Genomic DNA, 25,015 nt, shown 5'->3' with positions numbered 1-25,015 from the left:
CAGAGGAGGAGGAGGAGGATGAAGAGGAGGCTATATCTGCACTGCGGAATTTAATGCTGTTTGAAAACGCTTTAGTTGCTGCGGCACCAACTTCTGAGAATCCTGGGATTTGTAGTTTGCTGCAGCAGCAGAAGTCTCTGGCAGTGGAAGGCTGAATGTCTTGCCAAACTACAATTCCCATAATTCCTTAGGAGGAGGAAGAGGAAGTTGCATCTGCATTGTAAAATTTAATGCAGTTGGTTTTAATTTCCGTAGCACTGTCCTATAGGGATCCTGGGATTTGTATTTTGCTGTGGCACCGGAGCTCTCTGATGGAGAAGATGGGATGTCCTGCCAAACTACAAATCCCAGAATTACAGAGGAAGGGGCAGTTGCATCTGCACTGCAAAATTTAATGCGGTTTGATGCCACTTTAACTGCCACAGTGCTGTCCAGTGGGAATCCTGGGATATGGAGTTAAGTGAAACAACCTTCCTCTGTCATACAGAGAGCTGGTGCTGCAGCAAACTACAAATCCCATGATTTAACAAAGTTTGACACCAGGAATCCTGGGATTAGTACTTCGCTGTGGCATCGGAGCTCCCAGACAACGGCCAAATAGCTCACCAAACTACATATCCCAGAATCCCAATGCAGATATAACCTGGTCCACTTCCTACCCCACATCCCCCCCTGGGCTGCCTCAGCAAACTACCAATCCTAGGATTTCTATACAATGGCACCATGGCACTTGAAGCGGTGTCAAACTGCATTAATTACACAATGTGGGTGCAGCCTTCCTTCCTTCCTCTTTCTTCCCCCAGGGACCCCAAGTGACCCCCTATTTTTTCCGCAGTCCCCAAGGACCCTATCGACCCTGAACTCCTGGCGAACGTCCTTTGCGGCCTGGCGTTTGGTCTGGGCATCCTCTTCACCATCGTGGGAGCCGTCCTCCTCTTCCTCACCTTCCGGCTCAGGGAAACAGGTAGGACCCTGGGATTTATAGGTTTACAAGGTCTTTATAGCCTTCCCTGGGCGCATCTGCACTGCAGAAATAAATGCAGTTTTTGATGGCACTTTAAGTGCTGTCGCTCCATCCCTTTGGAATCCTGGGATCTGTAGTTTTTGCCAGGCCTTGAGCCTTCTCTGGATGTATCCACACTGTAGAAATACATGCAGTTTTGACACCGCTTTAACTCCCATGGCTTCCTCCTACAGAAATCCTAGGATTTGTAGTTTTGCAAGGACTTTATAGCCTTCTTTGGGTGCATTCACACAGTAGAAACAATGCAGTTTGACACCACTGTCAAGTGCTGTTAACTCCGTGCTGGGATTTGTAGTTTCTCAAGGTTCTTCACGCCTTTTCTCTGCCTGAGAGTTCTGGTAGTTCCTCATCATACTACACATCCCAGGGTTCCTGCAGAAGGGAGCCATGGCAGTCACAAAGCAGATGCACCCCAAATCTCTTTCTTTTTTCTAAGGGTTGCCAGATTAAAAACTGGAGAGGGGGCTCCTGTGCCCTTGGCAAAGGTTGCATAGGAAAGGGGATACTGCACCCACTTTTCCCTTTTGTATAAATTGTGTAAATTTGTTTAAAGATAACACAATTTCAACAGGGAGAAATGTAAGGTACTGCACTTGGGGCAGAAAAACTAGATGCATAGATATAGGATTATGGGGGACACCTGGCTGAATGAGATTTATCTGTGTGAAAGGGATCTAGGTGTCCAAGTAGACCACAAGTTGAAACATGGAGTCAACAGTTGTGCTGCAGCAGTTAACAAGGCTGATGCAATCCTAGGCTGGCATCAAATAAAGTTATAGTGTCTAATCAAGCGAAGAATAGTGCAACCTATTCTCGTTGGTCAGCCCCACTGGAAATTTGTCCAGTCTGGGCCCACAATTAAAAAAAGGACATGGAATGGAGCAATGTGTCCAAAGGAGGACGACTACCCGGGAGGGCTGGAAAGGGTTTCTAAACCATGAAGCCCTATGAGGAAAGACTGAGGGAGCTGGGGATGTTTAGCCTGGAGAAAAGACGGTTAAGAGGTGATACGACAGCCCTGTTTAAATATTTGAAGGGGTGTCATATTGAGGAGGGAGCAAGCTTGTTTTCTGCTGCTCCAGAGAACAGAACCAGAGAACAGAACCCGGAAGCTCCAGGAAAAGAGATTCCACCTCAACATTAGGAAGAACTTCCTGACAGTAAGAGCTGTTTGACAGTGGAAGATGCTGCCATTGAGTCTCCTTCTTTGGAGGCTGTCTTTAAGCAGAGGCTGGATGGCCATCTGTCAATGGGGATGCTTTGATGGAGAGTTCCTGCATGGCAGAAGGGGGTTGGACTGGATCAGAGCCCTTGAGGTCTTTTCCAGCTCTATGATTCTAAATGGTTTTCTCTCTTGTCTCTTCCTCAGAGTGATCTGTCCTGAAGGCCTGACAAAGACCCCCAGAGGAGGAGAAGCGGCCGCTTCAGGGACCCCCAACCCTGCCCCTGGTACCAACCCACTGTGGGCAGGGTGGGTGTATTTTGTGGCCCCATGCTGTGAGATTGAGGTGCCCTCATCCTGGCCCCCCCACTTGGCCCCGGGGTCACTCTGTCCCTTGCCCACCTCAAGAGAGGTCCCCTGCCAAACCATCCTCTCTTCTTCCTCCAGATTTGGGGGGCTTCCTGTCGACCCTCCCTCTGTGCCCCCTCCAAACCCCAATTTCTGGCTGCTCTTCAAAGCTGTTGCACCACAGAGAGGAATCCACATTTGGAAGTGAGATTCCCAATGAATCCTCTTCCATCCCGCTTTCTCAGAAGCTTTTTAAATGTCCTGGTTTCTCTAAAGGCACCAGACTCCCTTCTGATTTTGGGAGCTAAGCAGGGTCAGCCTTGGACAGCCCTTGGATGGGAGGCCACCAAGAAATCACCAGTGCTTTCAGGCTTTATTTCAGAGGAAAGAACTGGCAAAACCATCTCTGAGAGGCATCCCTGGCCTAAGGAAACCCTCATAAAAAACCATGGAGTCACCATAAATTGAAGGCACAAAATTCACACACAGAACCTGGATCCAGAAAGATACCAGGCAATTGAACTTAATAAAATACTTGGAAACCAGATTTGTGTTTGTTTTTCTGTATTTGTGTGAGAAACCGTTTTCCTTGCACCTCGTTCCTTTTTGGCCACATCTGCACTGCAGAAATAAAGTGGTTTAACATGCTATGAAATCCTGGGAGTTGTCGTTTCTCTGCCAGAGAGCAAACAAACTACAGATCCCAGGGTTCCCATGGGATGGGGCCCTGGCATTTAAAGCAGAGTCGGACTGCTTTATTTCTGCATCCTGGCAACTGCTTCTGATGCTTTAAGACCATATCGTAAAATTAAAAATGTTTCAAATCAATCTGAAATCAATTTAAACCAAACCAAATGCAATAAATAAATTAACAAAAATAAAATGTTGAGGATGCGAAGATAAGGGGGCATTTTTTTCATATTAATATGATTTTTAATATGTAAGTCGGTGGTGCTATGTATGTAAATTGTAATAAAAATGTTAAGTGGTGGACTTTTAAGAAAAGTTACAGTTCTAAGAGTTACTGTTTAAATAAATTAAATAACATAGATTGCAAATGACACACAAACATTTTTTCCTGGGCATTATGCATCTGCACTGACAGAAATAATGCAGTTTGGCACCACTTTTAACTACCAGGGCTCCATCCTAGAGAAACCCTGAGATCTGTAGCTTTGCAAAGGTTTTTAGCCTTCCTTGGGTGCATCCAACCACAGAAATAATGCAGTTTGACATCAGTTTAACTCCCCTGGCTCCATCCTACATAAATCCTGGGATGTGTAGTTTTATGAAGGCCTTAGCTGTCCTCTGAGTCCATCTACACTTCTGGAATAAGGCAAATCAACATCACTTTTAACTTCCAGGCCTTGCAAAACTACAAATCCCAGTATTCCATAGGACAGAGCAGCATCACTTAAAGAGGTGTCATGCTGCGTTGTTTCTGCGTAGAGACGTCGAAAGGCCTTGCAAAACTACAGATCCCAGGACTGCATTGGACAAAGTGGCGTCAAACCGGATTGTTTCTAGAGTGCAGATGCACCCTCCTTTGAAAGAAAAAACCAGGACAAAATTCCAAGAAACAAAACAGAAAGTGAAAATGCCTGAAAGCAAATACTGTAAAGGAAGCAAAGAGGCAGCTTTGGTTTTTCAGAGAGGAAGCGTGAATCTGTTCAAATATTAAAAAGGAAGGAGGAGGAAATGTGGGCGAAAAGGAGGCTTTTCCCTGAAAATGTGATTAATTTTGTTGCATGGAAAAGTGAAGGCGTTGTTCTCCTTGGCAGACCAATGTTTTAGTTCATTACTTGCTTGGTTTGCACTGCCAACCAGTCAATAAAATAGTCATACTTATTTTATTTAATGATAGATAGATATTGTATAATCATAGTAGAATATAATTATGTTGTTGTTGTTGTTGTTATAATTGAAGAAGTCAAATGACTGAACTGTTTGTATGCTTCCCAGCCACCGCGTTGTTTCTGATCCTGCTGCTCCTGCCCTTTTCCAAAGGGAGCTTCTTCTTGGCTTCTGAACGGAATTAAATTAATTCCAGAAGGCATGTTTTCTCCAGGCCTTTGGCTTCACCTGCGGAATCACAAACCGAGGAGAAAGATAGGAAGGACCCCCAGGTTTGGGAGTGCTGGGGTCTTCCTTTTCTCTTCAAGGGGGCATGGTCCTTCAGGGGATCCATCAGAGGCCATGTGAGGACGGGGGATGCTGGGATTTGGAGTACAAAGTGCCCAGAGAGCACCAAGATGAACACGAGTCGACAGTGTCATCATGGAATCCTAGAGTTGGAAGAGACCCCAAGAAGGGCCCCGATCCAGTCCAAGCCCCTTCTTCTTCTGCCATGCAGGAACTCTCCACCAAAGCCTCCCCATTGGCAGATGGCCATCCAGCCTCTGGGACTTCCTGAGAGTCAGGGCTGCTTGACAGAGGAACACACGCCTTCCTCAGAGATCATAGTGGAGCCTCCTTCCTTGGAGGCTGGCTTTAAGCAGAGGTTGGATGGCCCCCTGTCAGTGGGGATGCTTGGATGGAGAGTTCCTGCATGGCAGAAGAAGAAGGGGCTTGGACTGGATGAAGGCCCTTCTTGGGGTCTCTTCCAACCCCAGGGTCCTAGGAGCCCCATTCATAGAGGCACATTTGCAACCCCGGCCTCCCTCTCCTCCTGGGCCAAAGTCCTTCTCCAGAAGCAAGGGAGGCCTTGGAGAAATTTGGGACTTTGGGGGGGAAGTGGGCCCCTTTTGGGAGGAAGTGAAAGTGGCCCTTTTAGGAAGGCAGTCAGACTCAGGGCCTGGGAGGAGGGAAGAAGCCAGAGGGAAGTGGCAGCAGCAGAGGAAGAGGAGGAGGAGAAGGAGAAGGGGGGACAAAGGGGGCATCCACACGGTGGAAATAAATGCACTTTGACCCCACTTTAATTGCTGTTGCTCCATCCCTGTGGAGCCCTGGGATTTGTAGTTTTTGCAAGGGATTTGTAGTTTTTGCCTTTCTCTGGGTGCATCCAGACTCTAGAAATAAAGAGCTCCATGTTGAGGAACCCTGGGTTTTTTAGTTTTTCCAAGGCTTTCAGACTTTTCCTCCAAAGGGACCAGTTGCCTGGCAGAACTACAGATCCCTGTAGGATGGAGCCAGGGCAGTTAAAGCGGGGGGGGGGGCATCGTTCCTGCAGTGGAGCTGCACCCAAAGAAGGCCAAAGGCCTTGGAAAACTACAAATCCCAGGACTCTATATAGGGTGGAGCCACAGCAGTTAAAGGGGTGCCAAATTGCATTATTTCTTCAGTTTAGGTGCACCCATCTGGCAAAACTACAAATCCCAGGATCATATAGTAAAGTGGTGGAAAACAAACTGCATTTGTTTCTACAGTGCAGATGCACCCAGAGAAGGCTCAAGAGACCTTGCAAGGCTATAAATCCCAGATTTGTGTCGGATGGACCCCTGGCGTCATTTCTACAATACATATGCACCCAGAGAAGGCTATAAAGATCTTGCAAAAACTACAAATCCCAGAATTCCATATAGGGATGGAGCTGCAGCGCGTAAAGCACCAAGCTCAAGACGTTTTCAAAACTATAAATCCCAATGTTCTGTAGAAGCCAGGGCTTTTAAATTAGTGCCAAATTGGATTTATTTTTATCCAGAGACCATTGCAAAACCGGCATCATTCCTGTAGTGCAGATGCACCGAGATGTGGCCAGAAAAACTACAAATCCCAGGATTCCATATGCATTATTATTCCTAGAGCATGGAGCCGCAGCCCTTAAAGCGGTTTCAAGCCGCATTATTAACTCTTCCGCCGTGCAGATGATGTTGCCAAAAGCGGTCAGTGCTGCAACAGTTTCCTTCTGGAACTCCGCAGCGGATAGAATCTCCCCGGCGACTGATGATGCGGCGCCGCTCTCCGTCCCCATTGGCTCCTCTGGAAAGGGCTGAGAGAGTAGCTTTCGTTCCCTGCCTCTCATCGCCCCCCAAGGCAGGGGGCATTTTAGGGCCTGGCCCTGCGGAACTCCTGGCCACTGGAGGCTGGCAGTGGGCCCATGGGGAGGGCAGCAGGGGGCCAGTAGGGCCAAGGGACAGGAAGAGGGCCATTCCTTGGGGGTCTCCTGCTCTGGAGAGAACTGGATGGGGGTCTTCAGCCCTTGGTGGCCCCTGGCTCTGGGGGCCCTCTGGCCAGCAGGTAAGGAGAGCCAATGGGAGTCAATGGGGGGTCTTGGGGAAGTTACTTTTGGGATCCCCTCCCCTTGCCCTTCTCCTCCATGGCCCCCTGAGGCTGAGAGAGTGGAGCCCCCGGCCATTGGGGGGGAGATTGGGGGGAGAGCCAGCCTCCTCGGGGGCCTCTGCCCATACGCAGAGTGCCATCCCTCCTTCCTGGGGAGGAGGGGCGGGCTTCCTCCTCCGTCGTTTTTTACAAGGAAGGAAAGAGGAAAGGAACACCCCCCCCCCCCAAAAAAAAAAAGAAAGTGGGAAGAAAGTGACAGTGCAAAAGAGTTGGGAGAGGGGGGTCAGAGGAGGGGGGGAGCTCCCAGCAGCCATTTTGTCATTTCGGTGGGTGCATCTGCCCTGTAAACCCAAGGCAGTGGGACCCCACTTCCTCTCTCGCCCTCGGTCCCTGAAGTCACTTCCATCGCAAGCCCTCTCACCGCCTCCTTTGGGATGAATCCTCTCCTTTCCCACTTTCTCCCCAGCTTTTACAGTGCCCCTCTTTCCCTTTCCTCTTCCTCCTTCGTCCTCAGCTTACTTCCATTGCAAGCCTTTCAAATGCCCCAAATGGCCAGGGAGAGTCCCAGTTATTCCTCCGCCTTCCCACTTGCTCAGCTGCCTCTAAAACCTCCCAGTTTCCTTCTCCTCCTCCTCCTTTGCCCACAGTTTACTTCAGGTGCTGCAAAAATCAGATTACAAATTATTATTATTATTATTATTATTTTCTTATATCCTGCTTTTCTCCCAACTCGAGGCAGCACTCAGATTAACTCATTTGCACTGAAATAACTCCCAGGGAGAGGAGAGGAGAGGAGGGTCCAGGTTGGTGCCCTTCCCAGGAAACCCAGGCAAAAGCAAACTGCAGCCTTCCCCGCTCATCCCTTTTCCCATCTTGACCAGCCCCTGGGGTCGCTTGACCACATGCCATGAAGGGACACTGGTGCCAAGAGAGTGACCCTTTGCCCTCCTGTTTCCTTGCCCTCCTTTCTCTCCCTCGTCCCTCTCTGTCCCTCTCTGTCCAGGGGCCTTTGTCCTCCAGCTGGAGACTGACTGCTTTCTCTCGGACACCGGCCAAGTCTTCTGGACCAACTGGATGCTGACCTTCAACAGGATCCCCTTCATCTGCTACGACAACGACTACCTGCCCTGCGGCCTGGGGACCATCGATCCTTGGCGCCAAGTGTCCTCTCAGCTTTCCCAGCAGCTGAACGCCACTGGCCCTCCCCAAGGACCAGCCGCCTGCCAGGCCTGCCAGGGCCAGACCCAGTCCCTCTGGGGCCGGACAGCAGAACGCCGCAGTGAGTAAACTGGTGTGTGTGTGTGTGTGACTGGAGGCCAAGGAGGTTGGGGTTACATGCAGTGCACTGGTTTTACTGGTTTGAGGGGGAAAGGTCCTCCAGGCACTAACTCCCTGCAGGATCCAACAGGCCAGAGGTTTTAAAAATGGGAAATGAACCAAAGTGACCCCAAGTGAGAATGGACAGAGGCTGGGTGGCTATTGGCCAAGGGGACTTGGACTATGTATCCCTGCATGGCATGACTTTGGACCGGGGTCTCTTCTGACTCTGGGATCCTATGAAATAGAAGGACAAGCGGATTTTGCGGTGAAAACAATTACAGCGGGGCTCTCTATTTAAGCATCTGTGGACCTCAAGCCCCATTGGCCTCAGTGGCAGCGTACATGTCATGCCACCGTTAAGTACAACAGGACATGAGGTCCTCCACTTTTTCGTATCACAGGGTGGTCCCAAGCAGATTCCCCAGCTGCGGATACGAAGGTCTTGCTTAATTTCTTTATTAAAAAGACAGTGCAAGCTGTTTCTTGGAAAAATGGCACGGGAGCTAAAAACCCTGCTCCTGGCTAATCTAAGAAGGGTGAAGCTAAGTTCAAGAGACTACAGGCTAAACACACACACAAATGGATTTCCTCACCCTCCGATTTGAAGAAGAGGACTGGAGATTGGAGCAGCAGAAGGCAGGTCTCACGGAGATACTCTGTATTTGACCTCTTGCTAAAGTAGGGGCTGTCCCCTAAAAGCAATGGGGACGCCTCTGGATGGGGCAAAACATGGCCTGAATGTTGTTCTTGAGAGGGTTCAAAAACCAGCCACAATATTGGACTGGGTGGCCCTTGGGGTCTTTTCCAAGTACTCTATGATTCGATGATTCTATGGTTCTGTATGCTACATCCTAGCAAGTGATGGCACATGCTAATCTGGCAAGTAAGGGCACATACCATCCTGGCAAGTGATGGCACAGACCAATGGCCTTGGGGATTCAGTTGATGTTTGTACTGACTCCATCTTCCCCCTTGCCTCCTCTCTTCAGCACCCCCAAATGTCCTCATTTTCCCGGTCACCCCCCGGAACACGCCATCACCCATCATGCTGGCTTGTGGTGCGTGGGGCTTCTACCCGCCTGAAGTGAACATCACCTGGTTCTGGAATGGGGCCCAGCTGAAGGACAAAATGGGGGCCCTCACCCTCAACAACAACGGGGACTGGACTTACCAGGCTCGGCGGACGCTGCCAGTCGACCCCAAAACCGGAGGGATCTACACCTGCAAAGTGGATCATGTCAGCCTTGCAGAGCCCATCGCCAAGCAGTGGGGTCAGTTTTTGGGATCAGGGGCTGGAAAATCAAGACACGCTGATAGGATACCCTCCAAGAGTTCCCCTTTGGCAGGGACAGCCGCACGCAACCCTCTGCCACCCCACTTTCTCTGCTGCTTTTAAAGTGTCCTGGTTTCTCTCTCCTCCTCCTTGGTCCTCAGCTGACTTAAATTGCTGCAAACTGAGTTGACAAAAGTCATTCACAATCATTTAACTCTATGATTCTATTACACTTGTCCCTCCATATTCGCTAGGGTTAGGGGCACAAGACCCCCGTGAATATTGGGTTGGACTGGATGGCCCTTGTGGTCTCCTCCAACTCTACAATTCTATGGTTCTATGAATATGGAAAAATAGTAAATAACAAAAACATTATGCTTTTGACCTGAGAGGACACCTCTCTAGGGAGCTCTAGGTCCTCCAGGGCTACTCTGTGGTCAACGTCCGACAGACAGACCATAGAACAGCACTGGAGAAGCTACAAATGCCTAGTAGAGTAGTCTCTCTAGGAATCTCTAGGTCTTTCAGTGCAGGTTTTAATTAAAGTTGACCATAGAGTTGCATTGGAGGACCTAGAGATTCCTAGAGATAACATATTAATCAAATCCGTTATTAATCAAATATCAAAGCCGCAAATATGGAGGGATGAGTGTATTCTGTTAACTCAGAAGGGAAGGAATCTTGCTCTTAGGTGCAAGGCTTTCCTGAATGCAAGCCATGAATTCCAGCGTTTCTATGCTTTCTTTGGAAGCACCTGGGAAGCAATTGAAGAAGCTTGATTCATTTGTTACTGCAGCCTGCAAAAATGCTCCGAAGGGTCCATACATTTACTTATACAATGGGATCTTATAGCACCTTTGAAAGCATTTTTCAAGGACTTGAGTCTACTTCCTCAGATGCAGGAAGTGCCTAGGAACAGATCCTCATAAACAGGAATCAAGAATAGACCGAACTCTACAGAAGCTTATGCTATCAATGACTTTCTTTCTCTCTTTCATTCTCAAGGGTGCCGCAAGAACCCTTTGCAGACTGATCCATCCTAGTATGGCAATGTCTTTGGATTCTGTGCATGGGTTTTGTTAGCGTCCTCCTCTCCCTCCACCCAGCAGCTGTGGGGCCAGGGCTCACCCTCCACTCTGCTCCAAATCCCCTGGAGCAAATCCCACCTCCCCAAGTAACTGGGAAGGAATAATCCTTCATTTAATCTTGCTCTGATGACATTTTTATTTGCAAGAGCAGAGTGGAGGGTGAGCCCTGGCCCCACAGCTGATGGATGGAGAGGAGGACGCAAGAAAACAAATGCACAGAAACTGAAGATGGCATTTTAAGGGACACCATTTTACTATGCCACAGGAATTGAGTATCCAGGAAGTTTGGTATCCATAGGGAGTCCTGGAACCAAACCTCAGCAGATACCAAGGTCCCACTGTATGTCCCATCATCCTCCCTGTATGTTTGAATGGCAAGCTCTGAGCAACTGTGGGTGGTTTCCCTGAATGCCTGGCACTTAGTGGCATCTCCCAGAACCATCATCTCTCTATCTCAGGTTTTTGGCAACCCTAACTGTGACCCCAGGTAGGGGCAGGGCACATCTCTGCTATTGGCACATCCACCTAGGAGGACATTAACACCTTCTCCTTCTCTCTGCAGCCCCCGGTCTGCCTCTGGACCTGCGTCTCAAAGTGGGTCTGGCTGTGATGGTCTTGGCTGTGGGCACCGTCTTCCTCACAGTGGCCACCATCTTCTGGAGGAGGAAATGGGCGCCGCAAGGTAAGGCCCCAGGGGGACAAAGAAGCGTCCGTGCCCAAAGCAGGCATCGCTTTCATACCCTCCGGCGTTTCATGGAGGAAGTCCAGAATGCGTGCGGCTGAGCAAGACCAACGCATGGTCAAGAGGGCAAAGGTTACATTAACGAGGAAGAACCCACAAGATAAGAAAGGCTGCAGCAGTTTGCTTTTGCCCAAGTCCATAGCAAAGGCCAAGACTCTGCCTCCTTTAATCTCTCCACACTACTAAGTTAAGGGAGTACAAACCTTGATGATGATGATAATAATAATAGGATAATTTCTAATGCACCCTTTCCCCCAGATAGGGACCATTATTATTATTGTGAAGTTGAAGGCTTTCATGGCCAGCACCCATAGTTCTTTGTGGTTTTTTTGTGGGGCTCTGCGGCCATGTTCTAGAAGAGTTTCTTCCTGACGTTTCACCAGCATCTGTGGCTTTGGTATCTTCAGAGAATGGGGACGCATGAGCTTTCCTAGATCTAAGTCTGCTTCCTCAGATGCATTTCCCACTCTCCACCAAATGCACCTGAGGAAGTAGGTTGAAGTCTAGGAAAGCTCCAGCTGCTGACTTCTTTCTTGCATTGAGTCTCAAAGGGTCTGCAAGATCTCTCTGTATACGTGCATCACTTCTTAATCCAGGACTCTCATCTCCTTCTTTCCAGGTTACGTTCCTATTGACGGCAGCACCTACCCAGAAGGTAAGCACCCCGCAAAAAGCCAATAAAATGAAGGAAAACACGTGCATGCTGTATTCACACTGGAGAAATAACCTGGTTTGGCACCACTTTAACTCTTTTTCTGGCTCAAGGCTATGGAATTCAGGGAGTTGGAGTATGCTCTGCTCCGCTCTGGACCCCACAACATACTCCAACTCCCAGAATTCCATAGCCTTGAGCCAGAAAAAGAGTTAAAGTGGTGCCAAACTGGGTTATTTCCATAGTGTGGATGCAGTCAAAACTTCTAAAACACAACAGATCTGAGAACTGGCATTGGCCAGCCAACCTGGCCATCCTAAATTTCCTTATAGGAAATGTATACCGTACTAATAACAACCCTCTCCTTTTCTGCCTCTTTCTGCAGGGCACTAAGGGATCCCAATCCTGCCCCAAGCCATGCAACTGAGACCCATCCTGGACCCTCCTGCCTGGAAGAGAAGAGAGATTTGGAGATGTATTTCATGCTCCCAAAGCACCCTGGCTTTTCCGTTTCCCAATCTGTTTTTTATTTTCCCCATAAAACTGGAAGGTCTCCGACCCATCTGCTGTTCCGTTGGATGCTTTTACGAAGCCAGTTGAGGCGCTGGAACGAATAAAATGCTTTTTGGAAACCCCACAGTTTCATCATTTGTAATTCTGCATAGCATCCAACCCTTTTGCATTGCCTGACAAGAGTAGACCCATTGAAGCAAAGGGGTTTGCTTTTGGGTAGGTGAGCTAATGGTCTCTTCTTGCATGGGATAAACTAATGGGGAAAGCCTCTGCTGTATTCCTCATGCATTGAGGGGGGGACTTGTCTTTATTATTATTATTTTAAATTTGCATTTCAAAAATAAAAATTTGCATTTTAAACTGCAGTGTTAAAATTTGCATTTCAATGCAGTTTTAAATTTTGCATTTTAAAAATTAAATTTTAAAATTTGCTTTTTAAAAAGACTGAAAGCAGGCATGTGTGGCTCTGTGTGCCACTGCTGCAGACCTTCTGCCAAAGGAACACATATCCTGTGCATCCCAAGTCAGACCATTGAAGTCCAATCCAGGCCAGTATTCCCACCTCTGCCTGGCAACTTCATTGGAGGATTCGTTTCTGGCCCCTCCATGGAGAGGCAGCCTCTATCCCTGGGCACCGACCTTGGCAGCAGAAGGGCAGGGATCGTCCCTCCCATCCTCCACCATTTGGAAGGGAATCCATGTAGCCCAGCAACATTGTCTCTGGCTGTCATGAGGCAAGAGTGCGATGCAGCAGCTGAAAAGGCCAATTCTAGGCTGCATCAATAGACGTCTAGTGCCACTCTATTCTGCTCTGGTCAGGCCCCACCTGGAATATTGTGTCCAGTTCTGGGCAAACTGGAGCCATGTGTCCCAAAGGAGGGCGACTAAAATGGTGAAGGGTCTGGAAACCATAAAGCCCTATCAGGAGAGACTTAGGGAGCTGGGGATGTTTAGCCTGGAGAAAAGATTAAGAGGTGATAGGACAGCCCTGTTTAAATACTTGAAGGGATGCCATATTGAGGAGGGAGCAAGCTTGTTTTCTGCTGCTCCAGAATCTAGAATGCGGAACAATAGATGCATGCTCCAGGAAAAGAGATTCCAGCTCAACATTAGGAAGAAGTTCCTGACAGTAAGGGCTGTTCAACAGAGGAACACACTCCCTTGGAGTGTAGTGGAGTCTCCTTCCTTAGAGGTCTTTAAGCAGAAGCTGCTTAATGGGGAGGCTTTGATGGAGAGTTCCTGCATGGCAGAAGGGGGCTGGACTGGATCAGGGCCCTTCTTGGGGCCTCTTCCAACTGTGGGATTCTATGATTATTGAAATTTCTGCCTGGCAGAATCTATGGCGCTTTAGCATTTATTTCAGGAAAGGTTCTTTAGCAGCCCTACCTGGAGATGCTTGAGGTTGAACCCGGGGTCTTCTGCATAAGGAGAGAGAGAGATCTGCCCTTGTTCACTCTCCCAGAGCCCCTCAAGCCCAGCATTGTCAGCTCAACCGGCAGCCATTATGGGGCTAAGCCAGGGTTGCAAGAGGGCTACTTCCCTTTGCTCCACTTGGGCTTGAACCTGGCATCTTCCCCCCACAAGTTAATTTCTTACTCTTTCAGCTGAAACCTCTATCCAAGGAACCATAAATTGTGTTACGCGATTTACCACGATTGCAGTTGCAATGCTATCACCCTATGGACGTTTGGGATTTATAGTTTTTTGCTGGAGGGTGTTGCAGCTCTCTGGCTGAGATTTCTCCCCGAACTGCAAATTTAGGAGGATGGAGCCCCAGTATGGCCATTGAACTGGGATCATGGGGGACATAATTGTGAGATCCCCCAAATCAGAACCGCCCAGGCCTTTGCGTTTGTCACCCTGGCATTTAAAGTGGGATCGTAGCTCTACAATTAGGGGCTGCAAAAGGACCCCAAAGCTGAAAGGGACCCCCCTGGAAGAGGACCAATCCCACCCAGCCCAGATATAGGATATCTCCTAAATATTTTCAGGACGTTTCCCCCCCGAAATCAGAGCTCGGTTTGCACAAAATGGAGACAAGACAAGACTGGAGATCAGCTTCCAAAGTGACCTAAAACTTCTGTGATGAATTCATTTCCACACGCACAAAAAAGAGGGGGGAAATCCCCACATTTGTATAAAAATTGGCCAGAAACCCCCAAAATCCTCTGTCCTGGGCTTGCGGACCCCCGTTTCCAACCGCCATCCTCTTCCTGGACCCCCAAAATATGGGGCGAAAGCAGCGTGTGAGCAGCAAGACCCCAATCATTGAAGCCAAGGGGGAGAAGCCAAAGCAATGGGGCGGTCGGCCCAAATCCCAGCCATCCTGGGGGGCTTCAGGGATCTTTTTTGCTGGGGAGGGAGAATGCCAGATATATAGATATATATATTTTCAGCCATTTGCGGTTTCGCAGTTTGCGACGTGTCCTCCATCTTGTCACGAACTTGGACAGTGTCCCCCAAGGGTCAAAACCAGCATCACTTTCTCTCTACCCAGGACTCGAACTTGCTGCTGTCCCAACCATTTTGGGGGTTGGGGGCTTGTCTCTTGATTATTTCTGCTCCTTGGTGGGAGCGTAGTAAAGCTCCAAGGGTCTGCTCAGTTTCCAGTACTTCTCATTCACAAGCTCCAAAGTCACGGATCCGTTCAGCGTCTGGAAGAAGGAAAGAAGGAAGGAAGGAAAGAGGGAAGGAAGGAAATGGAAAGGTTAGGAGAAGCAAGGAAAGTTAGTGAGACTGCTCTCCTATCCCTAAAAAAATTAACGGGGGGACAATCTGTTGGAAGAACAAGTAACAACAGAATTGTATTTTCAGGTCAAAATGACTCCAAAATAGTGTTTGGCAAACAGGTAACTCAAACAAGTGATCCAAGCTGCACAATAAATTTGTTATCTGCCCTCTCCCCCTGTTCTTCCCCATGGCTTTCATTTCTAGAAAGGAGAAGGAATCTCCCAGAATTCCATTCAGGGGATAAAAAATACCCACAACCCCCTGGAGAAGCTGACTCGAACTCTAACCATAACCCTAATCCTGGTGACTCCATCATTGTTTTATTTTACATTTGTCCCTCCACATTTGCTCTAGGGTTAGGGGCACAAGACCCAGTGGGTGAGAAAGGCCTGCTTTTTTTAAGGGGGGGAGGTTGGACTGCATCTCCCAAAATCCCCTGCGTATCCATAGTAGTTGCAAATGATTCTGGATGCTGCATTACAAAAAATACTTCCAAACTTCGCAGGCATTGGGGCCCATGAAACAGACCTGATTTTTATTTTTAGGACCGCATCTCCCAAAATCCCCTGCATGTCCCTAGGAATTGCAGATGATTCTGGGCACTGCATTACTGGGGCCTATGAAACAGACTGCATTTATTTTGGACTGCATCTCCCCAAATCCCCTCCTTATCCATAGCAGTTGTAGATAATTCTGGGCACTGCGTTACAAAAAAGTCACCCAGACTTTGGAACAGGTTGACCAGAAAACGGCACCTCTGACAGGTGATTGCCTCCTTCCTGATGCCTTTGGCTCTTGAACCCACAGCCCCCCCAACCACTCCCACCTGCCCCTGCTGTTGTGGTGGGGTCCCATCGAATCCCCTTCCCGACCCACAGAAGACCCCTGGGCCACTGCCTTTCCCACCATCCCCGACTGAAGGGGCCGTTACCGTGAATGTCCCGCCGGTGGTGGTGATGTAAATGGTGTACTGCTTCTCGCTGACGTCCTCCAAGGCGGGCGCTTCGGGTCCGGGCCCCGGGGCCTCCTCCAGGGCGATGCGCAAGGCCAGGTATTTGGAGAGGTGGTCCACCGTGGCGTTGGCCGTGGTCTTCACGTACCTGCGGGCGAAACAAGGAGGGCGGGCACGGGAGACAGGGTGAAAAACAGGTCGGACTTCTGGGGGGCAGGTTTGAGGGGTAGATGGGAGGACCCCATGGCTCTTGGGATTTGGCTGACCCAGAAAATTACAGTGGGCCATTGATATTTGTGGATTTGCCATCTGTGGATTTAAGCATTCCTGGACAATGAGTCCCATTGCTTTCAGTGGGGTCCGTGTTTAGCATCTGCGCACATGTTGCACCCACCAGTCAAATCAATGAGATGTAAGGTCCTGCATTTTTCCTTATTCGCAGGAGAGTCCAGAACAGATCCCCTGTGAATATGAAGGGAGGAGTGTACAAAAAACATGGAAGCCTGGTCTCTAATGAGGGCGTCTAATTAGGAATCTGCAATTTGCAATCTTCGTCATCAAATCAACCATCCCCATAAATTCTACAACTTGCAGTCTAATGAAACTGTTTTTAGCAACCATCCCCGATTGTCTTTGACAGACAGGCGGGGTAAAAATAACGTTTTTGTTTATTATTATTTAATTCTGCAATTAAATCATCTTTGAAATCTAATTACCCATTCCTATGAATTCTGCAATTTTCAGTCTTCATAATCAACCATCCCCATAAATTCTGCAATTTGGGATCTTCGTAATCAACTTTCCCTGTAAACTCTACTATTTTGCAATCCTTGTAATCAACCATCCTGTTAAATCCTGCAATTCATGATCTTCCTAATCTAACCAATCATTCCTGTAAATTCTGCAATTTGATATTTGCAATATAAGTGTACATTTACAGCGCTATATAAATAAACTATAATAATAATAATAATATTCGTAATTAATCATTCCCATAAACTCTTCAATTTGCAATTGTAATCGACCATTCCCATTAACTCCCTGGAACATAAAGATGTTACCGTTCCTCCTAAAACCATTAATGTTAAATTGACAAATTAAATCCTGCTCGTTAATATCATTAAGTGAGAGAGTGATTAAAAATGAGTCTTCTAAATTACCTCAAAAAAAGTTGTCAAGAACTGAGTAAACTTCCCTCAATTTTCTGGTCAATCATAGGATTAGCAAATGAAAGTCATGAGAAAAGTGAGTGCATGCGCACTGTGCAATCGTAGCAGTCTGATACTGCTATGATTATTATTATTGTTATTATTAAATCCTGCTTTTTCCCCAAGTTTGCATTAGAAATATACCATTAAAAATATACAAAAATAAACATTAAAATAGAGTTCAACTGGTACAGCGTTAAAAGTCATTATTCATTAAAAGAGTAAAATGTCGTTAAAAATGTTTAAAAACAACATAAATTAAAACAATACAAAACCCCTAAAGTTCTTTAAAGACTTACTTTTTAATACTATTGTGGTTCTGTCCTGCGAAATCCTGAGATTTGCAGTTTGCTAAATAACTCAACGAACTATAAATCCCGGGACTCTAGAAGACGTGGCCATTAAAGCGGTAGAACCAAAGCACTATAACTCTGCAGTGAGGAAGCACTATGCAAATGTCACCGATGGGGTTCAAAGCTTTAAAAACTGCCCTCTTCAAGGGTTTAGATAATTGCGGTAGACTGTTGATTAATGACTTTGTCACTTTTGTATGTTTTAATTTGAGTCCCAATTGTTAATAATAATATTAATAAATTAATTAATAATAAAATAAATCCACACAAGTCAAACTGCAAATGTGGAGGCCTGACTGTTATAATACATTATATAATATGTATAATATTATATTTATATTAATTTTATTTGTTTGTTTGTTTATTTATTTATTTATTTAGAGAGCGCTGTAAAGTGTGTAGAGTGCTTTACATAGAAAGGGTTAAATAAAATAGGGAGAAAAAAAGAATAAAACCCTGCCAAGCAGCGTATAATCTAAAACAACAACAGTACATGATTACAAACACTACACAATTAACACATTTAATCATTACATGATTAAAATATCAGGGAAGCATTCCTAGACATTACATGATTGTTATCTAATGTCATGTTAATTTGTTGTCTGCTGCATCTTATTGCTTGAATGCTAACATCTATTAATATGTATTGAATTTAATTATTTTCGTAGAACGTACGCAAAGGCAGGTTGATCTTATGTGTTTTACTTGATTGTATGTACAGCGCTGTGTAAATTTACAGCGCTATATAAATAAAGCTTAATAATAATAATAACAATAATCTCTAAAATAATACTAACTAGTATACAGTACAATAAAGACAAAGTGAGCGACAGATTAGTAATACTACTAATTCCTAATACTACCAATATTATAATACTACTACATCTATTCTAATAGTAATAATATTGAATTAGATTAAGTAATTTTAAACGTATTTAGTGCCAAGCTGGAGAATTAAATCCCCCCCAAAATGCTCCCCTGAAATGGAGCGATGGCAGGAACTCATTTATTATTTATTATTTTATTAATTTTATTTTTATCCCGCCTTTCTCCCAAAATGGGACCCAAGGCGGCTGACATAGATAAACCACAACAATTAAAACTGTACAGTTAAAATCACAAAACTATAAAACCACAAATACTAAATTTAAAAAGATACAATGTTTTGGATACAACTTGATCCAGATAGCGGCTCACACTCCGCAAGGAGCAGCAAAAGGGGGTCAGGGGTCTTTTCGTGGGACTGGCCATGATGCCCCCCCCAGCAAATGCAAATCTCCCTTTCAGGATGGCCATTTCACCCCACCCATCCCAGTCCGGCCGACCCTACATGGGCCCCGATCCCAGTCCCTGGTGCCCCTACCTGGTCTGAGAGTAGGCCCCCTTCTCCACCAGGACCGGATGGGGACGGAAGACCAGCTCGATCTCGCTGCTACTACCAGGCTCCCCTCCAGGTTCAGGGCTCCCCCGGCCCCCTTCATGGGAGGTCTCAGGTTCCGCGCACGATTCATCGGAGGCGCGCGACCGCTTGCGGCTGGGCCCAGCCTCGGGCTGGCTGGGGGCCGAGGCGTTGCTGAGGTGGGACCGGCTGTCGCAGTTGTCCTCCGCGCCGCTGAATGTGGTGTTGTCCGACTCCTGGGGGTGCTTCCGGACACGCTGACTCCTGCGGGCGGGAAAGCCGGGGGCGTTAAAATCAGAAACACAACGGCCTTTTCATTGTGTGGTTACTGGACTGTCATAGAATCTTAGAAGAATCATAGACTAGAATCATAGAATCATAGAGTTGGGGGAGACCCCAAGAAGGGCCCTGATCCAGCCCAAGCCCCTTCTTCTGCCATGCAGGAACTCTGAGTTAAAGGCTGATTTATTATGACATGTTGAACATAGCACCCCGCATGATTATTAAAGTTATGGCCAATTTTCAACCCATAAAATCAGTGTCTGGACCCTCAGTCAAAGGGAGGAAGGAAGGCACAAACAGAGGGAAAGAAAGAGATAAAACAGAGGGCAGAAATGCCAAAAAGGCTCAGAGTTTGGAGCCAGTGGAAAATGGGGACCAGACGGCCCTTTGGCGCGGCAGAGGCATCTCGCCCGCTAAAATCCATCTTCCTTCCTGTCTTGGGTGCAAAGCTTGAAAGAAGTTGATGTTTTTCCATTTTCTGAGGGTGAGGTTGTTAAAGCAGCCTCTAAGGCCTTTCTGTTATTGGGGGATGATCCCCACCCCTCAAATATGACGGCATTGCTGCCCTCTTGCCTTGCCAGAGGATTAAATTAAAATCATTTGCCTCTGATGCAGAAATCTGCAAGACGGAAAAAAGTCTTGGTGCATTTGGAAAGAGAGCAAAAGTCTGGAGCTGGGCTCAACTTTCCATTGTTGGAAATTGGAAAAGAAAGAGACAGAGAGAGATGCCAATGGAAAGAGGCAGGTGGCAAATGTCTCAGAGTACGGAAAAGAAAACACAACACCCAAATGTGACTCCCCCCCCCTCTTTTGGGGCTAATGCAAGAGCTGCGGTTATTCTGACCACGGATGTGAGAGAGGTGACTGTCATTCTGGAAGAAAGCTAAACCCTGGGATTATTTGGAACCAGGCTTAGGACAGAGTTGGAATGGATCTCCAAAGGCCACATAGTCTGACCCTCATTTGCCATCCATAGGCTGACCATACGAGGAGCAGCTAATACCCCAGAGAAGGTCAAAATTCAAAATGACCTGAATAGACTAGAAAGCTGGGCCAAAGCTAACAAAATGAAATTCAACACGGAGAAATGTAAGGTACTGCACTTAGGGCAAAAAAATAAAAGATATAGGATTATGGGGGACACCTGGCTGAATGAGAGACTTATACGTGTGAAGGGGGTCTAGGAGTCCAGGTAGACCACAATTTGAACATGAGTGAACAGTGCGATGCGGCAGCTAACAAGGCAAATGCGATTCTAGGCTTCATCAATAGAAGTATAGTGTTTAGATCAAGGGAAGTAATAGTGCCACTGTATTCTGCTTTGGTCAGGCCCCACCTAGAATATTGAGTCCAGTTCTGGGCGCCACAATTCAGAAAGGACATTGAGAAACTGGAGCCATGTGTCCAAAGGAGGGCGACAAAAATGGTGAAGGGTCTGGAAACCATGCCCTATGAGGAACGACTTAGGGAGCTGGGGATGTTTAGCCTGGAGAAAAGAAGGTTAAGAGGTGATACGATAGCCCTGTTTAAATATTTGAAAGGATGTCATATTGAGGAGGGAGGAAGCTTGTTTTCTGCTGCTCTAGAGACTAGAACCCGGAGCAATGGATGCAAGCTCCAGGAAAAGAGATTCCACCTCAACCTTAGGAGGAACTTCCTGAGAGTAAAGGCTGTTCAACAGTGGAACACATTCCTTCCTCGGAGATTGTGGTGGAGTCTCCTTCCTTGGAGGTCTTTAAGCAGAGGCTGGATGGCCATCTGTCAATGGGGATGCTTTGATGGAGAGTTCCTGCATGGCAGAAGGGGGTTGGACTGGATCAGGGCCCTTGTGGTCTTTTCCAACTCTATGATCCTGAATATAGTGTCCAGATTGAGGGAAGCCATAGTCCCACTCTATTCTACCTTGGTGAGGCCTCATCGGCAGTAATACCGAGTCCAGGCCCCAAGGCGATGCGCGTGCTGCTGCGCATGTGTGCCGACCGGGCATCTTTGGTGTACCTGTTCATGGCCTGCATCTTCAGCCCCTCTTCCATGCTGCTGCGGAGGGCCTGCTGGTTGTGGAGGCGGTTGAGTTTGGCCAGGACCCGGTCCTGATGGGCCTCGTACTCATCCCGGCTGGGGTAGATCTTCGAGATGAGGGCATCGAAGTTGGGGTCCGGCCGCAGCGAGCGCTTCGAGACCAGCTTCTTCCGACACGTTGGGCACTCTTTGTTCCTGGGGCGGGGAAGGGTAGCGGGTGCGAGAAAGAAACCTCAAACAAGTCAGATTTGGAACATTACCACGCACGTCTTCTCTCTAGACCCTCCAACTAACAGACCCTCCAGCATTTCGCAGATTAAAACAAGGACACTTTGAACTGAGTTTGCAGCAAAGGAAGGCAGTCTGAGGACTAAGGGGGAAAGTGGGAGAAGGAGAGGAAAACTGGGTTGTTTTAAAATCAGCTGAGAAAGTGGGAAGGCAGAGGAGTCATCAGGACCGTCCCTGACAAATCAGGGACCTCTGAACCTCTCTTTTCTTAAATTACCTTTTGTACTACAAATTCCCCAAACCCTGCCAGGGTGCTTCGGCTCCCTCTGGGGATGGCCCACCTCTCAGGGTTGCCATGTTGACCTTCTGCAAAAGAGGGCTGGGCTGGAAGGCCGCTTGGGATGCTAGCTCTGTACAGCTGGTCCTCCCCATTTGCGGCTTTGACTTTTGTGGTTTGATTACTTGTGGGTTTGATTCATACGTCCTCCCTAGGAATCTCTGGGTCCTCCAGCACAGCTCTGCCAGAAGCTGACCATAGAGTTTGTGCTGGAGAACCTACAAGTTCCTAAAGATTTGAGTTTTTTCCTTGCTCACAGGGGTCCTTCGACCCCCAACCCCAACGAATGCAGAGGGACCACTGTAACTCTCAGACTTGTCTTGTGGCAGATTTCCAGGGATGAACCCTCTGCACCATGTGGGTCCCATTCCTCCCAAATCCCCCCACCTTCCATAATTCTGCGCAATCTCCACCCAAACCATGGTCTCCCTCCCAAAAAACCCTGCATTGGTACCCGCTGCGCAGGGCGGTAACGATGCAGTCGGAGCAGAACCGGTGGAGGCACTCCTTGGTGGTCATGGTGTGCTTGAGCATGTCCAGGCAGATGGGGCACATGAGCTCGCTGTGGAGACTGCGCGGGGAGACGGCGATCTCCGTCCCATCCATGATGGCCTCCTGGGAGGAGGGGGGAGCAGGGGAAGGGACACACGTTCGTTTCAATTAGTGTTTGAATTCATTTTAATCCCATCCCCACTGGACACCCCACTGGTCACTTTTCTCCAGGAGGAAGAAGAGGAGTCGTTGTTGAGTAACCTTTGGGTTCGGATGGTCAACCAATGACAAATCCATGTAACAGTTGCCTTGCCTAGCCCACATGCAACTATTAAATGAATCTGTAAGATATAATGGGGCGCATGGAGAGACAGCATTGCATAGTGGTTGGAGTGTTGGACAATGAATCTCAAGTCCAGGGTTCAATTCCCTCCTTGCCTGTGAAACCCACTGAGTGACCACAGCAACTGACTTCAAGCACAACAACAACAACAACAACAACAACATGGTTAAAAAGTGAGACCCCCCAAAAGAGTTTAATATTACAATTATGATCATTATATTCATTCATATCCCACTTTTTCCAGTCCAGAATTGGGACTCAAAGGGACTCATCACTGAAACGAAGGATACAACTAAACAGATACCGCAAAATAAAAAAGGAACGGTCTTGACTGGGCGCCAGTCAGGCCTCCAAGGAGAGGGTCATTCTGTCCCTGAAGTGCCACGGCCGAGGAGGCCACCATCATTCTCATCTCTTGACCCCAATCGTGACCCCCAGCCTCAGGCAATGGGGTCCCGGTTTTGAGCAGCCTTGAATGCCACCTTGAATTCAGATGCAAAAGCCACCTTGATGGGCGTTTGGGGGTCACTCCAGGTGACCTCCAGGGTGCTGGCCCTTCTCTGTCCCCCAAACTGACCCTCTGACCCCCCATTTGGGCCTTTTGCCCCCCCCCGACACTCACCTGGGGGGTCCGGTGGAGTTCATAGAGACTCAGCTCCCAGGTCTTGCTGGTGTTCTGGGCATTGGCCGGAGTCGCCATGGCCGGAGGGGGTAGCGGTCAGTCCCTGCGGTCACTTTGGGGGTACTGGCAGGAGAAAGAAAGAAAAGCAGTGGTCAGAAGAAGGGAATGGTCAGTTGTCCCCCTCAAAAGGACCCAGAGTGGCACTCATATGCCAGTCCTGCCAAGGAAGGCAGAGGAAACACTGGCTGCATCCACACTGGCTCAAAGCTATGGAATTCTGGGAGTTGGAGTTTGTACAAACTCCATCTCCCAGAATTCCATAGCCTTGAGCCAGATAGAGTTAAAGCGGTGTATTTATACAATCCCAATGAACCATAAACCATCAATCCCATCGTTACATCGAATCCATTTCTGACAGGGAAGCATCCATTAAGCATTTACAAAATGGGCATCCTGACAGGATGTCCAGGATGGCTGGACTGTCAGGCCCAGAATCCACCCAACCCACACCAGGGGATTCTGGGATATGTAGTCCAGGCCAAAAAAAGTTGATTTCCCCCCACTCTTTCCAAGCCCTGATTTCAGATGATGCTTTGATGGAGAGTTCCTGCATGGCAGAAGAAGGGGGCTGGACCCATCTCTATGATTCTAAATGGGGAACCTATGGGGCTGAGTCTGGGCCCCTCTTCTGTCCCCCCTTTCCATGCATGCACTCTGCACATGCTCAGGAGCCAACCCCCCTCCGCATCGACCCCCCAAAATCCAGAATCAGGGGCTCAACGGGGTGTTCTGCACTCTGCAAATGCTCGCTGTCAACCCTCTCCTTTTGCAAACAACAACAAACAACAGAGCTCTGGGGCTTTTGTTGTTGCTGTTGTTTTGCAAAATGGGGGGGGGCGGATTTCCTCCTCCCCCCCATAGAACCTGCCTCCGCCCCTCTTTTGCAAAATGTGGGGGTTCCCAATGCACCCCCAAATTACCTCTTCTCCCCTCCTTCCTCTCTGGGACCTTCTTCTCCTTTTCTTCCTCCTCCTCCTCCTTCTTTCCCCCCTTCTCTCCTTCTTGGGGGGGGGCAAGAAGAGGGGGTGGGAACCTCCGATGCCTACGTCACTTCCTCCCCCTGACATCACACACAGAGAAAGGGCTTTCCCCGCCCTCCTTCCCTCCCCCTTTTTCCCTTTGCAGAAGCAAGGAAAGGCTGCCTTGCAGGCAGGAATCCCTCTGGTGCAGCCTTGCCAGAGGAGACCCATAGGAGCAACGGGGCTTGCACAAGTGTAAGACCCTCCCTAACTCTAGGCTTTGCAAGGAAAGGGCTCCTGGATTGTGTTACTGTTACTCTTGACTGTGTCCTTTGTTGCAATCGATCATGCAACACAATTTCAATAAGAAATTGTAAACAAATGACTATAGTGATATTTTGTTTATTATTATTACTATTATTATTATATTATTATTGTTAATATATTACATATATTACACTATATTGTATATATATGTGTGTGTGTATATATATATATATATATATATAATGTACAAAATAGCAATATAGTCATTTGGACTGCAACAAATGCTGTGCATTAAAATGCTTAAAACAATGCATTAGACAGACTGAAAACATCATTAAAAAGTTTATCAGCTGAAAAGCCAGACAACGTTTTAAAACAACAACAAAAAACCCTTTATTCATATAGCAACAGGAGCAGCATA

At 47.7% G+C, this 25,015-nt stretch overlaps 3 protein-coding genes across 3 annotated transcripts in view; 2 read left to right on the top strand and 1 right to left on the bottom strand.

Moving 5' to 3' along the window:
- Positions 1 to 3,079, top strand: part of LOC121922602 (HLA class II histocompatibility antigen, DM alpha chain) — an 11,159-nt gene extending 8,080 nt beyond the window's left edge. Inside the window, exons 4-5 of the mRNA XM_042452218.1 lie at positions 836 to 964; positions 2,394 to 3,079. Coding sequence (XP_042308152.1) covers positions 836 to 964; positions 2,394 to 2,398 — 134 coding nt within the window. The 3' untranslated portion in view covers positions 2,399 to 3,079. The remainder of the gene's footprint in view (positions 1 to 835; positions 965 to 2,393) is intronic.
- A 3,394-nt stretch (positions 3,080 to 6,473) lies between these two features.
- LOC121922591 (HLA class II histocompatibility antigen, DM beta chain) lies at positions 6,474 to 12,650 on the top strand. The gene is made up of 6 exons (XM_042452201.1): positions 6,474 to 6,710; positions 7,756 to 8,031; positions 9,062 to 9,343; positions 10,996 to 11,115; positions 11,795 to 11,830; positions 12,213 to 12,650. Exons 1-6 carry the CDS (start codon positions 6,656 to 6,658, stop codon positions 12,218 to 12,220), a joined length of 777 nt encoding a protein of 258 aa, XP_042308135.1. The 5' UTR covers positions 6,474 to 6,655; the 3' UTR covers positions 12,221 to 12,650.
- A 1,744-nt stretch (positions 12,651 to 14,394) lies between these two features.
- Positions 14,395 to 24,401, bottom strand: RING1 (ring finger protein 1). Its single transcript, XM_042455837.1, has 7 exons — positions 24,289 to 24,401; positions 23,309 to 23,431; positions 22,306 to 22,466; positions 21,266 to 21,481; positions 18,950 to 19,249; positions 16,002 to 16,170; positions 14,395 to 14,994 (listed from the first exon to the last, which is right to left on the bottom strand). Exons 2-7 carry the CDS (start codon positions 23,384 to 23,386, stop codon positions 14,893 to 14,895), a joined length of 1,026 nt encoding a protein of 341 aa, XP_042311771.1. The 5' UTR covers positions 23,387 to 23,431; positions 24,289 to 24,401; the 3' UTR covers positions 14,395 to 14,892.
- Between the last annotated feature and the right edge of the window lie 614 nt (positions 24,402 to 25,015).

The sequence above is a fragment of the Sceloporus undulatus genome, chromosome 2, assembly GCF_019175285.1.
Source record: "Sceloporus undulatus isolate JIND9_A2432 ecotype Alabama chromosome 2, SceUnd_v1.1, whole genome shotgun sequence".
NCBI lineage: Eukaryota > Metazoa > Chordata > Lepidosauria > Squamata > Phrynosomatidae > Sceloporus > Sceloporus undulatus.
The sequence above is the reverse complement of the archived record's forward strand: the minus strand, read 5'-3'. Positions and strand labels throughout refer to the sequence as shown.